This window comes from Megalops cyprinoides, chromosome 20 (genome assembly GCF_013368585.1).
Source record: "Megalops cyprinoides isolate fMegCyp1 chromosome 20, fMegCyp1.pri, whole genome shotgun sequence".
Lineage (NCBI taxonomy): Eukaryota > Metazoa > Chordata > Actinopteri > Elopiformes > Megalopidae > Megalops > Megalops cyprinoides.
The window spans coordinates 10,676,499-10,691,385 of NC_050602.1; the positions used below are offsets into that span (position 1 = coordinate 10,676,499).

General features: G+C 45.2%; 2 protein-coding genes across 2 annotated transcripts; both read left to right on the plus strand.

The window, feature by feature from the left end:
* The first annotated feature begins 198 nt into the window (after positions 1–198).
* On the plus strand, positions 199–6,940 carry chrng (cholinergic receptor, nicotinic, gamma). Its single transcript, XM_036554918.1, has 12 exons — positions 199–265; positions 1,535–1,680; positions 2,034–2,078; positions 2,428–2,540; positions 3,369–3,524; positions 3,637–3,734; positions 4,263–4,463; positions 5,153–5,267; positions 5,558–5,672; positions 5,963–6,179; positions 6,527–6,660; positions 6,773–6,940. Exons 1-12 carry the CDS (start codon positions 199–201, stop codon positions 6,938–6,940), a joined length of 1,575 nt encoding a protein of 524 aa, XP_036410811.1.
* A 3,812-nt stretch (positions 6,941–10,752) lies between these two features.
* Positions 10,753–14,375, plus strand: LOC118796088 (phospholipid scramblase family member 5). Its single transcript, XM_036554919.1, has 7 exons — positions 10,753–11,119; positions 11,538–11,612; positions 12,018–12,210; positions 12,791–12,902; positions 13,321–13,420; positions 13,507–13,565; positions 13,829–14,375. Exons 1-7 carry the CDS (start codon positions 10,753–10,755, stop codon positions 13,853–13,855), a joined length of 933 nt encoding a protein of 310 aa, XP_036410812.1. The 3' UTR covers positions 13,856–14,375.
* Positions 14,376–14,887: the final 512 nt, after the last annotated feature.

Here is a 14,887-nt window from a genome sequence, read left to right on the forward strand (position 1 = left end):
CGGGTTAGGCACAAAAATCTGTGGTCTGGACTCCTGAAATAACCTCTTGAGTGCTGGACAAAGGCCCCACCTCCCCCTCCCTGCGCCCTCACATCAAGACCCTGACCACTCCTGACCAGGTGCACAGATGCCCCCAGTCTGGCAGAACGCAGAAAGAGGGTGAACTGGGAGACCACAGGATTCACAGACAACACAGAGATGAGCTCGCCGTCATCCTTCTTATCACCCCTCTCCATCTTGGCATTTATCGTCCTCTCCACTACAGGTAGACGCCTTTAATGTTTGTGTTCTTTAGTATGAATGGACAAATTAATTTAGAGTTATGGAGGATATGTGTGATTGTGTATGTGTGTGTGTGTGTGTGTTTGTAAATGTTTGTGACTTACTTTGAATTCCTCGTAATAAGATACACGGTGATTTTATTGTTCTTCAAAACAGTACTGAAAGCTATGTGTAAAAAGGGAAAAGGAAGACTGTGGTATTCAAAGCTGGGACTCTGCCACATGTTCCAAGAGGCTTGGGCTTCTGACTCATTGTTGTAGGAATTAGCTGCAGTTTAGCCGCCGAACGGCTGTTAATTCACAGGGTGTGAATCTGCCAAAGTGCAAACACAGTGCACGTCGCTCGGCCATTCACTGGTTCTTTGGAGATCATTTCTCACTATTTGTGTGGTGAACTCTTGCTGCTCCCTAACAGCTGACCTTTGTAGACAGATGGCAGCTGTAAACAATGTTGCTTAGTTCTTACAGCCTGGAATGTACTATTAGAATGATATTTCAAAAGCGTTACAAATGTTTTCAGCAACTTAGCTGACACTAGGGAAGTATCTGTAAGCCTTCAGTTTGGTTGGCCCAAGTTTTCAAAACTTACCTCACTTTAATAATACATGGGGGGTATAATATGTGTTTATGAATATGGTTGTCGTTTTGTATGAAGTATGAAGTATTATCAGCAAGGAATTATAAGTGAATTACTAGCAATGTTTGAACTCTCCTAGACACTAACTGTCTCAGGTATGCATTAGATACCAGATGTTTTGAAAAAATTCCAGTAATCTTGCTGACATTTTGATGCTAGTTAAATTGACATGATTATGTTCTGTTTGACCCGGTTATAGTGAGAATACATCTATGACAGATTTCATGCATTTCATGCATGTAGATAGATGCTCCGCTAACTGACTGCATGTGAACAAAGGGCAAGATATTAACAAGAACAGACTGAATAAATATCTTTAAGTGTATCTTCTTGAAAGTATAAAAAGCACCCTTATGGCAACAAATTTCTCTCCTTAAGGGCTTAAAAGAGGTAACTGTCATTATGTCAAACCCAGATCAGTATTAAATCAACAGCTAGATCAAAACACATTAAACAAGAAACAACTGGACTAAAAACCCGTAGGCTACAAGCCTGTGTGCTCCCAGGGCCGGGCTTAGGTAACACTGGATAAACCGAGAGAAGCTGCTAAAGTCCCATGTCTCCCTCTCTCTTTCTGTTCCCCTGTCACTCCTCTATCTGTCTTTCTCTCTCTCAGAGCGAGGGGCAGAGAGTCTGAACCTGGAAGGTCCTCTGCTGAAGGACCTCATGAAAGGCTACAACAAGAACATCCGTCCAGTGGAGAGGGGCGGGAACGTCACGCAGGTCAAGCTCAAACTGACCCTGACCAACCTCATCTCTCTGGTGAGACTGTGTGTGTGTGTGTGTACATGTGAGTGTGTTAACATGCATATGTGTGTACATGCACAACATACATGAGGAGGTTAAGTATCAGCAAACTGATACTTAACTGTTTAGTATTGTATGGTAATTTAACAAAAAAGACCCATTCTGATGCTTGAGCAAATGCATTTTCAGTTGTTGGACATAAAGTAGTCATATAGGGCATATGCTGTAGTAGTCTGCCTAACTGTTGAAAGTCTTAGCTTTTGCATTTAAAGTGACAGATCGATGTGGTGCGAATGAAAGACCAAGCACCTTTTCCCGTCTCTGTGGAGAGTGTGCGTAAAAGTCCGTTCTCTTGTCTTCCTCTGTAGAGTGAAAAGGAGGAGGCCCTTACGACCAGCGTGTGGGTTGAAATGGTGAGAGCTGGGTGATGGGACACTGGGTTTCAGAACATGAGGTGACTGGCTGACAATATCCTGTTGAAGGCTCCCGGGCATTACAATGGAAGTAAAGGGACATGATGTCAAGAAGAGATGTGACATTCAGACAGGAGGCCATGACAATGAGTGAGATGTCTGATATTGGAAACGTAAATACCATTTACACTGAACTAAGACCTGTAAAACACACAAAATTAGATATTCATCATGCATTCAGAGAATCTTTACAAGATTTTGCACTTGATGTGTAAAACCCCCCAAATGAAATGCCACTAATGCTCCAATGCAGGCGTGTATACAGCAAATTTCCGATTTTGTTTTGTAGCAATGGTGTGACCATCGCCTGAGGTGGGACCATATGCCAGTGTACGAGAACGTTACCTGCATGCGTGTTCCTTCAAAAAGCATCTGGCTGCCTGACATCATATTGGAAAACAAGTGAGTGAAAATGGCACCGTTTGTAAGAGGTTATAATAGTGTGCTCCAAAGGAGGATATCACCTCTACCTATCTTCAACAGGCATTATTCTATCACGTTGCCAAAGACACTGGCTAGCTTTGTACACCTGTTAAGGATGACAACGGTCTTTCAAATTGATTTCAGGTTAGGTTTATGAATGTGGATCGGTAATGTATGTGCAGTATACGTCACATTAAAACTTTCATACATGTAATAGATATTTTCTTCATTATCTCTTCTGAAGATTCATTCATCTTTTTAATAGTAGTAGCGTTACGAATGACCTTTCTGGTTCAGGCTGTACGGCCAAGATGTTCACAGCGTGATTGTACATAATACTGCACAAAACCTTGTAACATGGGCCGACTAGAAGTCCTTCACGTCTTTTTATTAACCAAATATCTTCACCGTTGACTGGCAATACATGTCGACAAAGTTTTGATTTTGCTTAGAGTCAAGTGCAAATCCATTTTTTGGTCACGGGCGGAAGTGACGCTTCTCCCTAAGCTTTAACGTGTAATGGAACGAAGGTAAAGAAATTTAGCAAGTTTGCTGATATATGTGGGCAAAATTTTATACAACATGCCACCTTTGACAGCCCGCACTGCCGTCCCATATGTAGGTTGGAAGATACAGATAACAACTACACCAAAAAGCACTCAGGCCGACACCGAATGCGATACCGAATTCCGTTTCGAATATTTACAGCCTCGTTTAGATTCTTGCACCTGAATCGGCTGCACCTACTTAGATTTTTATTTAGGTTACACAACCATCGTTTACACATGCCACTTTTTGTATCTGTAGTATGGACGGAAAATTTGAAATCACTCTGTACACCAACGCGCTTGTCCAGCCCAATGGATGTGTCTACTGGCTGCCCCCCGCTATTTATCGCAGCGTCTGCTCCATCAAGGTCAACTACTTCCCCTTCGACTGGCAAAACTGTTCAATGGTATTTAGGTGAGTGAGTCGGCTGACTTACAAGTTTTCATATTACGATTTTACTAACGTGTGGTTTGACACTGATTGGACCCGCAAATCCTACTTTCCTCGCACGTATGCATTCCCTAAGATCCCAGACGTACAGTGCCAACGAGATCGACCTCGTCCTCACAGAGGAGGAGGGAGAGACGATAGAGTGGATCGTGATCGACCCAGAGGCGTTCACAGGTATGTCATTTGCAAGTTAACTCTTGCACTTGTGTGTAATGTAAGGACCAGGCATGTCTGGGGCTAATAGCAATGGTCACTTTGTGATTGCTATCCCACAGTGTTTTGTCATGTTACTCTCGTTTTAAGAATAAGGTGAAGTTTGATAATAATTCCCAAAAAGCAGGAAATAACAGTAGTGTAGGTAGGTAGGTAGGTAATGTCCTCTACGTCATTCTATAACACGGAGCCCTATCGTCAGGTATGGTCCTGAACACAACAGTCTTTTTTAGATATTTAGCTTAGTCTGCAGGTAATTTGTATTCAGTGTGAGATTTGATTTAATGACGCTAAAGGGCTAATACCGGCAGATTGCTGGTGGGCTGTGCGGAAATTGAAGGCAGCAGGACATGTTCAGAAAGCAAGATAATCTGAGACCTACCTGAAGCGGCTGCAGAAATGCCCAACATGTGGGTTACACAAGATCACTGCAAAACTGCTGACACGGCCAACCCCTGCCCTGTTTCCTTGTATTTTCTGTAAACATAGAAAACGGCGAGTGGGCCATCAAGCACAGACCTGCCAAAAAGATAATCAACGATCGCTACAGCAAGGATGAGCTAGAGTACCAGGAGGTGGTGTTCTTCCTCATCATCCAGAGGAAGCCTCTCTTCTACGTTATCAACATCATTGTGCCCTGCGTGCTCATCTCCTCCCTGGGGCTGCTTGTTTACTTTCTGCCTGCGAAAGGTTTGGCCCTCCTCCTCCTCCTCCTCCTCCTCCTCTCCTGTTGGCTGGGCTCACTCCGACAAAACAGGACCATCTGTGGTCGACCTTGTTGGCTGAGGGAATAAAGAAGCTAAAGTTAAATCCCACCCTCTTCATCCACTCATTCCTTCAGCTTTAACCATGCTGTTTTTATGGGAGTGGCCACAGGGCATCCATTTTAAACTGAGTACTCAGATAAATATGACCCTGTCCCTGGTCTGGCAGCAAATGAGTTTCATTACATACAGTTTTAATGAATGTGCTTTCAGGTACTGGGGCTCATGTAGAATGAACTAATAATTGCTGTCTACGCTCTATTGTGTGCTGGGGGGTACAAGTGTCTCCTCCGTCTTTTGTTGGCGCCATCTTTTAAAGATACATGTCGAAACCCCTGTATCCAGGCAGACTTGCGGCACCTTCCTTTAACAGCAAATGCATGGTAATGTTGCAAGCAACAAGAAGCATATAGGGAAGGATTCAGTCTATCTCTTGCAATTATTACATTTTTTTAGATCCCATTCCTGACACGGTGCTATTCATTAAGCTTGCTTTAATTTGTTAATCAGCTTTAAGCAGAAAAAGCCATAGCAGTTAGGCTGAATGCCCTCCAAAGCGTCACTTTGCTCATGGATCTTTGCTTATGGCCTTTTGCGGTGGCTTTTTTTTGTCAGCTGGAGGGCAGAAGTGCACCATGTCCATCGCCATCCTCCTGGCCCAGACTGTCTTCCTCTTCCTTATCGCAAAGAAAGTTCCAGAGACATCGCAGGCCGTGCCGCTCATTGGAAAGTAAGGTCTTCTGTCTCTTCTGTCTCTGATTGTAGCAAAGCAACCGTAAACATCACAATGTTTCTCACTAACTCACTGATCCCCCATAGTAACAGCCGAACCTCTGTTGAACCTCTCTGTGTAATATTTTGCATTTGACTCTGTAATATCAATATCTGGCGTTAAAGAAAATTGAAAATCTGTAGGATTTACCATCAAAACATTTTATTTCTGTAATTCACTTGTATATAAATCTGCAGAGAAGATGTGATTACTCTAGATTAATGCGCGATTCTTACACTTCGTTCCAGGTACTTGATGTTTGTCATGTCTGTGACCACCGTCGTGGTGATGAATTGCGTTGTTGTACTGAACGTGTCTCTGCGAACTCCCAACACCCACCTCCTGACAGACAAAGTCCGGAAGGTACTGCCACTGATATTCTACCCAATACAGAGCTCCTAACAAGTGCCTTTTCCGCAGAGCACTTCATTCCTCATTACTGAGAAGCAGTGCGGAATTATGACTGACTTTATGACCCAATTACAACTTGAACTGGAGGAGAGAAGAGCACCGATTTGACAGTAATGAAGTTTATGAGTTCAGTCCCCAGGCGACTCTTTCCTAAGCCTATCCACTGCGTCTTTGCTCTTCACTGAGTGGATTGGGCCGGAGTGCTCAGGTGACCGATGGACACTCTGTGCCCTCTGCCCCAGGTGTTCCTGAACCTCCTTCCCCGGGCGCTCCACATGCAGATGCGACCCTGGAGCCCGGCGGAGGGGGGCGGAGACCCGCCCGCCAGGCGGCGCCGCAGCTCCCTGGGCCTCATAGCCAAGGCGGACGAGTACTTCCTGAAGACGGCCCGCACCGAGCTCATGTTCAGCAGGCTGAGGGAGAGGGACGGGCTGATTAGCGCCGCGCTGCAGAAGATCCGTGAGTCCTGCCTCTCTGTACATCTCCCTCTCTCTCTCTCTCTCTCTCTCTCTCTCTCTCTCTCTCTCTCTCTCTCTCTCTCCCTCCCTCTCTCTCTCTCTCATTTCCCTCTCTCACTCTCTTCCTATCTCCCTGTTACGGCTTATCTTTCTATCTGGACCTCTTTCTCCTTTTGCCCTCTCTCCTTCCCATATATCGCTCCCATTAGTATGCCCTCTCTCCCTCCCTATACAAAAAACTATATACTCAGAATATATTTTAGAGAGTATATTTTTAGCTCAGGCTTAACAGTGTCTTTTTCGTACATGATCCTGCTGTCTTCATTTGGGGCTCCCTTTTACCCTCAGATAATGGCCTGGATGGGGACACGGCGCACGACATAAGCATCAGCCTGGCCCAGGCCTCGGTGGAGGTGCAACAGTGTGTCGCCTCCTGCAGGCACATTGCTGAAAGCGCACGGCAGCAGAACGCCTTCCAGAGCGTGAGTTCTGAAATGTTTGAAATGTTCTGAAATAATTTTCACCCACCCCTTGCTTTGGTCATGCGGCTCTGTTATGGTTCAGACCTGAGTTTATCTTGTTTTTTTTGTTCAGGAAAACGAAGAGTGGTTCTTGGTGGCGCGTGTCATCGACCGGGTCTGCTTCATCGTCATGGCGCTGGCGTTCATTCTGGGCACGCTTGACATCTTCCTCATGGGTCACATCAACCAAGCCCCCTCCATGCCCTTTCCAGGAGACCCAAAAAAGTATTTACCAGAGTAAAGCCAGAGAGGTTTACAAAGGGAGACTGCCACTGTCATTTCTGCGTTGCCTCTGTCCTCTGTGGTACGGTGTCTTGGAGCTCCAGGTATTCCAATGAAACATGACCTATGGCTGTTTCGCATCTGTGAATATTCATAACAAGCCAGTGAATGGGAAAATGGTTCCCATCCCACGGTTCCATTTCAGAGACAGATTTTTTTCATGTTAGGCACAAGGAGTTGAGTATCTGGTACATAAACAGAGTTAACGTGGTGTAACCACTATGATGCTCCATCTTTCATTGACCGCTGTGATTCAATCTGCCGAAATTCAACAATTCATTCAGTGTTTTAGAATTAAGTGTCCCTTTTAAAGGAATTTGAAGCACTGGATTTGTGATCAGCGATTATTGGGCAACTGTGAATTCAGTGGGAATTTGTATTTGACAGAGCAGAGAGGATTGTTTTTGAAGCTGATTACAATGACATGAAATGAAAGAATTAATTTTGAATATTTTCTTATTTGCTTGATTATGTTGGATTAAAGAGCAATGGTGTAATTATTTACTCGCTGATTCTACCGTTTGTGTCAGAGCAACCCTTAATCTCCCAAGATTATAAGGCTCAACTTGGTATCGGGAGTGAATGAAATTGTAAATAAAAACATGGTTTTCACAATAAACTGAGACAAAATAACGTCATTATTCCAAGAAGGCTGTTGGTTGTACATTTCAAATGTAAATTACAATTTAATTTGATGAGGCTGGTGGGAAGATGGCTTTCTTCCTAGCAATGCCCCTCCCACAGAGCTGAGGGGGTCTGTTGGCTAAGTAAATACATGCTGCTGTTTTTAGATAAAGGCTGGTGCCTGGCGTCAGATACAAAACGGATTTCGTCGAATATGTATTTTGGTAACGGTATCATTTTCATGAGAGAAACTGTGTAAAGCTTCATTCTGCACATGAAATGCATTGCAGAACAACCAGCGGTGACAAAAACCACATTTTGTTGCTAATGTAGTTTCAACATTGATTGCACACCCATTGGTAGGACTCGTCGGTGTGTGTAAGGTTCAAGCCAAAGCCATCTTGATTGCCATCCAGCGACAAGGGCGTCTGGACCATGCCCACGGTCCCCCCGTGAATTCTGACCAGGGGGACCGGCAAGACACTTTTGGGTATGCAGGGGGGCCGTGTTGCAACCCACTCCGTTCCCCTCCCCCCTCTCTCCCTCTAAGAGAAGATTCTCAATTTCATGGGTGAACGAGGCCATTCTTCTCCGACAATGGGAAGATCCGGGTGGTTGGGATGGAAACCAAAAGGGGAGGGACAGAAGGGGCGAGAGCAGGAGAGGTGGCCGTCCCCAAAGAGGACGTGGAAGAGGATGCAGTCACCCCCCCCCCCCCCCCTCATCAAAAAGACCCAGAGCGGCTCCAGCTAGACCCGCCCCTCACTAAAGCCCCAGAGTCCTCATGTGCCCCTAACTTCAACTTTTGCGACAAGTGATTCTCAGGACGGCTTTGAGCACTCGAGCAATGGTAAGACCTCTGATATTACTAGCTGGATGTGAGGTGTGAGCGCCTGATTATTATGGTGGTCGACAACAGTACGTGCGTATCGGTTCACCCGTTGTATACTAGATCTTTAATTTGCTAATAAGAAAAGGCTATGAATTACTTTCCATTTCAGAGGTCCTGAATTTGTTTATTTTATTGTGTATAATGTGTCACGCTCTGCTGTTGGATAATGGAGGTAATGGGCCAAAGCTGAGGGTTTGTTGACTGTTGAACACAGCCAAATGAGATCGAGCACTCACATGTTGTGCCTTTGAATTTGCCGATAAAGTTTTCACTTTTTCTTCATGCCAGGGTTTTTTTTCTCGTTTTTCAAATGGTAAATGACCCTTTCAGATACTGCATTCTTTGTTCTTACTGTATTCTTTGTCTTTGTTGTTGCATAACTCAAACTGATCTTATACCTAACCTTTCCCCAAACCATACATTTTTATTTTTTGCACTTTTTTGGCAGTACTGTCTTGAACTGTTCATTGAACTTTTCCCTAAGTGTCCTTTGTATCTTGTATAACATTACTCATCATTTTGTACTCACTTATTTTTTGAGAGCATTATGTAAATACATTTGGCTGATTTTAATGTGACCTCAGCTCTTTGTCAGAGGTTGTATGCAAGGAATCTCAATGCACAGTTGTCATTTATGCAGATCACAGGACATCATTACACCACTGATTGTTAGTTGTACTGATAGGTGACAACTAGTGATTATGATTATAACTTATACTGGAATTATTACACAAAGGGATGTGTTTAAAATTGAGTAAAATTACCCTTGGATAGTTGTGTGCTAGCAGCTTGGTCACTTGTTTGTTATTTGTAGCTTTTTGAACAAAGGCAACCTGTTGTCATGGGATTGTATCAGCAGTGCAGCGCTAGGAGGGATTGTTAGTGGCGTGAATACGATGACACGGACAGGCTGTGACCTGAATGGAAACGACGCCGCCACTGGCCCGAGCGTCGGAGTCCCTCTCCACTTAGCGACGGTCGCGATTGTTGCAGCGCCAAGGAGACGGTGGCGAAGAAAGCGCTGTCCTGGAGATGTGCCGAGAAAGGATCCGCGTGTTCCGTCCGAGAGCACAATACCAGCTTCTTTTAAATGCCCAGCGTGTTCCTCACAGCTGAGGCTTGCCGAGGCTGGCCGCCCACCGCACTCTCCAAACACACTGAGAGGAGAGGGATTTAACTGTCCAAAGCAGCAGCCGCAGTTACACTCGGATCAGGATCTGTCACAGTTTGAAATGCAAATGCTGTACAAATAAATACAAAAGCAGTGCAGTTGCGTGTGACATAACATCTTTGTCCTCACAGAGATGCTGGATTCTGACTGTGAGGGCAATCCACAACATTGATTTATTCTGTCCAAAGCCTTGTTTATTTTACATTACGTTATTGTCATTTAGCAGACACTCTTATCCAGAGCAACTTATTTAGGTTGCAATTTTTACATGCTATATGTTTATACAGCTGGATATTAACTAAGGAAATTCTAGGTTAGGTACCTTTGCCAAGAGTTTAGCAGCAATGCCCCCAGTGGGGAATTGAACCAGAAACCTTTCAGTTACAAGGCCTGCTCCTTACCACTATGCTACACTGCCACTATAATTCAGCCTGGCATCTGTCTCTCAAAGTCCTAAAGAAGGCTATGGGCCCTGTGACACTTTGCCACACCGCCACCCTTCTTTTCCACCCTTCCCACTTCCTCTTTCACACCTTGTCCCTCCGTCTCTTGTTATGTTGTCACACTGTCCCACTTCCTGTTTCAGACCATGTTGATGCATTTCCTGTTACATCATCACACTGTCCTGCTTCCTGTTTCAGACTGTGTCCATCCATTTCCTGTTACATCATCACACTGTCCTGCTTCCTGTTTCAGACTGTGTCCATCCATTTCCTGTTATATCATCACACTGTCCTGCTTCCTGTTTCAGACTGTGTCCATCCATTTCCTGTTATATCATCACACTGTCCTGCTTCCTGTTTCAGACTGTGTCCATCCATTTCCTGTTATATCATCACACTGTCCTGCTTCCTGTTTCAGACTGTGTCCATCCATTTCCTGTTACATCATCACACTGTCCTGCCTCCTGTTTCAGACTGTGTCCATCCATTTCCTGTTACATCATCACACTGTCCTGCCTCCTGTTTCAGACCGTGTCCATCCATTTCCTGTTACATCATCACACTGTCCTGCCTCCTGTTTCAGACCGTGTCCATCCATTTCCTGTTACATCATCACACTGTCCTGCCTCCTGTTTCAGAGCATGTCAGCCGTGACGGCTCAGCCCCTGCCGTTCGGCTGCCTGGAGAGGGAGAAGCACATCGAGACGCTTTTCCGGGCTTTCCAAGGCAAGCGAAGGTGCTCCACAGAGGTCCTCCCAGGCTCTTCTGCGGCATCTTGCTCTTTGAGGGAGGCGGGTTTGCCCCGTTCCCGGGGAGTAGAGGACCAGTCACCCAGGCTGGGCTGGGAGGGCGAAGAGGAGGGCCGTGCGGGACTCAGGAGAGGAGCCGGAGGGGTGGAGATGAGCATGCAGGGGGGTAATCGGTGTCCCGGCACAGCACCGACAGAGGGCCTGGCCCTGCTGGATGGAGCCAGCCAGCTGCACATCACAGCCAAACCGGAGCTACAAGGTCAGAGGTCAACCTCTCACCCCCAGTGGTATCTCTGCATGTTTATGTAAAAAACAGCTTGACAGGTAGCTCCCTTAGATCAGGGACCGATGAAATGCTCACAAGTCCAGTTTTTAATTATTTGTGAAAATATGCCAATAGCGAGATCCAGCATGTCTGATCAAAAGCCATTCTGATCTACTGAGAGTATAAGTAGCTAAGACAGAGGCAAAAATGTTAGCTGGATTTTGATTCTTGAAGAACAGAATGGGACGTTTGCAAGATGGAAGACTGTACTGCTGTGTATTGTAACAGTTTGTATTGTTGAAACACGCCATTCAAGCATTAAGAAATAAAAGCTTTTTAGCAAATAAGAGAAATGTGTTAAAAAGGAAGTTCTCCTTCTTCATTCTGTTCTGTGGCTGGCTCTATTTTCCAGGTCCGCACTGTGTACCACGCCGGACATACAGCATTGCTACAGGAAACAGGGACCAGCTGTATGTAGCTGTTGAAGGTGAGACCCACCCTCCTCTGGCCCTCAGCCACATCTCACCAGAGCTGAACCCTTGATGTTTGCCCTGTGTGCTAGAGGTCTCTCCTGCTGTATATAGCCTGGCTTGATCAAATAAGACCTAAGACCTTAATAAGATTTAAGTTCAGCTGTTCTGACCAGTAAATTCTTTATTTCATTGACCTGAATTTTGCATGGACCATTACATTATATGCATTTAGCAGACGCTCTTATCCAGAGCGACTTCCATCACAATAGAACATAAGATTTGAATATGTGACTTGTTGCATGTTTTATTTACTTTTTGGCTCTGTTGTGATCAGCTTGTAGTTTTTTTGTGTGAAGACACATGTGTGTATGATATTACAGTTTGAGAGAGCGGCGTTCTCTTTGTGCCCCCCCGCTCAGAAAGCTCATGCCTATGCCTGCAGTGCTGTGGCCCGGCGCGCTCCTGCTCCCTGCGGGGGTTCGACCGGCAGGCGCGGCAGGTCTTCCTGTTCGAGAGGCCCCTGAGGGCGGACGCGTGCTGCCTGGGTTGCTGCCTGATGGAAATGAGGGCTTTCAACGCCGACCGCCAGCTGATCGGGACCGTGCACCAGAGGTATGCGGCGGGGGGGGTGGGGCGTTTGTACAAACAGTTAAAGGGGAGCCAAGCTCTCAAACACACACACACACGCTGCCCGTTAATGCTAAACTTAGACGGGGTCAGACACGGAGCATAGCTGTCTATATGGGGCTTTGCAAACCTGAGTTGGAATGTAGGAGTGTAGATTTAAACCGAGGAGCACGCCTTAGTCCCTCGCCATCTTTTGCGAGTTACGTCATCCTTTCCATTCCATTTATAATCATTTCCATAATCTCAGAAAGACAATCGTTTTGTACCAAATACCCTCTTTCTTTATCCCTTTCTATATCCAAGGTTCAAGTGAGGTCTCCTTCGTTTTATTTGTGTATTTTTTAAACAAGTCTTTTGGGACATCTCCCTCAGGCAGTGCTATTGCTCCAAAATGCAATCGAATTGCACCAGTTTAATAATACAAGAAAATGTACTCACTTAATCACAGACAGGCAATATTGTTTGACCACTACTCCCCGCTCTATCTGCACTGATTACACCCGGACTTGAGGGCTCCCTGGTTGACTTTCTGTGGCTTGAATGTGATTCTTGCTAATGCTGGCAGGTGGAGTGTTTTCACCCCCCTCCTGGAGATCTGCGACTCTGACGGGACGTCCACCGTGAGAATCCAGGGGTCCTGCTGCCCCTGCCGCTTCTATTCCAACCAGGAGTTCCAGGTAGGCGCCCCCCTCACGCGTACCACACTGCCTGCACTTTTATTTAAACAAGCCTGCGTATTTCCTTTTATTATTACAACAGTTTCACAGTGTTTAAATGCTCAGTGCATGTGTGTCCTCATTCTAGGGACATCTTACCCATTCTGATGCATCTGAACTTTTAACTACTGTAGATGAGAAAATACAGTTACCACTGTTTCTGAGTGTAGAGATAACACCCTCTGGCCCCATGTCTCCTTTTTACTCAAATTTAAGGTTCCCTCATAGGCTCATAGCTACAAAACCCTTGAGCATTCATTATCATAAGACTACTTCAGTTTTAGAAATACAGCAATCTTGCTTGAGGCAATAAAGCAACAGTTAGCTTTTTGATCTGGGGCCACATTTGGAGCGCATTTTTTTTTTGTGAAATGATCAGGTGGTTTCGTCCATTGGGGAGAGTTTGGGTCGGATATGGAAGAAATGGCCTGGTTTCAATGAAGAATGCAACATGGACCATGAATATTTTGGCCTGGATGGTGAGTTCTATGCATTGTGAGTGGAGAGCGGGCCTATGTTTTCCCAGCATGCCTCAGTCTGTGAGCTCCTGTTCTTCTCTCGGCAGTCACTCAAGAAATGAGCACAAAGACTAAAGTGCTTCTGCTGGCAGCCACATTCTTGCTGGTAAGTCCATCAAAACCGCAAAAGTGAAGTGAGAGATTGAGAGACGATCGCATCCAACTTGATTAAGAACAGGAAATGGCTAGAAAAAATAAACGACTACATTGCATCTACAGAACGCTGTAGATTGCTGTGCATCACATGACATGTACATTACATTTGACTGCTTGTCTTAAATGCAAAGACATAGGATGAGCAATTACAATAACAAGGGCAGTCCTTAAGTTTCACATTTTTAAATGTGCATTTCAAATCTCTCTTTTAAGAATCACATGTTCTTTGAGATGAGTTAACCTGGGCGGAAAAGGTCGGGCAGGGAGATTGAGCAATCACTCTGAAAGGTGGCGAGGTCGTCGACGCCGATGGGATCAAAAGGAGTGAGGAGTCCATCGTGGCCACGCTTCACTCCACTCTCGGACACCACAGAATGGCACATTCTTGTGATGAAGGGGACAAAGCATGAAACCCCCCTCTCAGTGGGATTATAAACAGCACTGGACAGAACTGTGGGCCATGGTTCAACGCTGTGCACTCAACCTCTATGCCTGCATGCAAAAAAATGGACTCATTTCCTGTGTAACCTGCTCTCGGGCTGACACTTCGCATATATGGTCACACCTCTCTAAAACACCAGCGGAAATATTCTTCTCTGGCTTTCTGGAGACAGCAAGTCAAACAAAACATTAAAACCTAACCTCAGCTAACAGGTCTATATTTCACGTTATGTTTTTTTCATATCGTACAGGGATCAAATGTTGCACATTATCATTCCATTGGTAATATTTTTTTCCAGACGTATGCTCTTGAATAAACAGACCCAATTTCAACCCAACTACAGCTCACATCTTGTTGATTTTGAACATACAGGACTGTGTTCTCAGTGCTAAACACGGTTTTATTTCTCTAGCTGTGGGACATTTACCAGGCTGTGACACTCAATGCAAGTTAGACTGACCCAAAGATTACTCTGGGAATACATTATGGAAGGCATATTGGACCATCTGTAACATCATATTTGTGTATCAAAATTAGTATTTATCCAGAAAGCCAACAGTGGTGCTACATTGGCCCACTAGGGGTAAAGTCATTGCCTCACTGTAGACTGCTGTTGTTGGCCCATCAGCCATTTGCTTACAGCAGGTAGGAAGGTAACTTGGCCCTAGGTCAGTCCATCGTTACAGTGCTACTGCAGCCGACAAGCCATCCTCATCCAGTTGGTTAGCTTCTTTTCCCTCCCAATAATCCTTAGGTGGCTGGTACACCAGGTCATATCAACGCCATTTATTCTGCATCTTACACCCAGCCCCCCGAGTAGTATACCAAAA

Bases quoted from the DNA above. Each gene is read 5' to 3' on its own strand.
- chrng (XM_036554918.1), top strand. From the start codon at position 199: ATGAGCTCGCCGTCATCCTTCTTATCACCCCTCTCCATCTTGGCATTT. The intron at 266-1,534 runs GTAGACGCCTTT...TCTCTCTCTCAG, and splicing joins TATCGTCCTCTCCACTACAG to AGCGAGGGGCAGAGAGTCTG. The intron at 6,661-6,772 runs GTGAGTTCTGAA...TTTTTTGTTCAG, and splicing joins AGCAGAACGCCTTCCAGAGC to GAAAACGAAGAGTGGTTCTT.
- LOC118796088 (XM_036554919.1), top strand. From the start codon at position 10,753: ATGTCAGCCGTGACGGCTCAGCCCCTGCCGTTCGGCTGCCTGGAGAGG. The intron at 12,211-12,790 runs GTATGCGGCGGG...TAATGCTGGCAG, and splicing joins ATCGGGACCGTGCACCAGAG to GTGGAGTGTTTTCACCCCCC. The intron at 13,421-13,506 runs GTGAGTTCTATG...TTCTCTCGGCAG, and splicing joins TGAATATTTTGGCCTGGATG to TCACTCAAGAAATGAGCACA.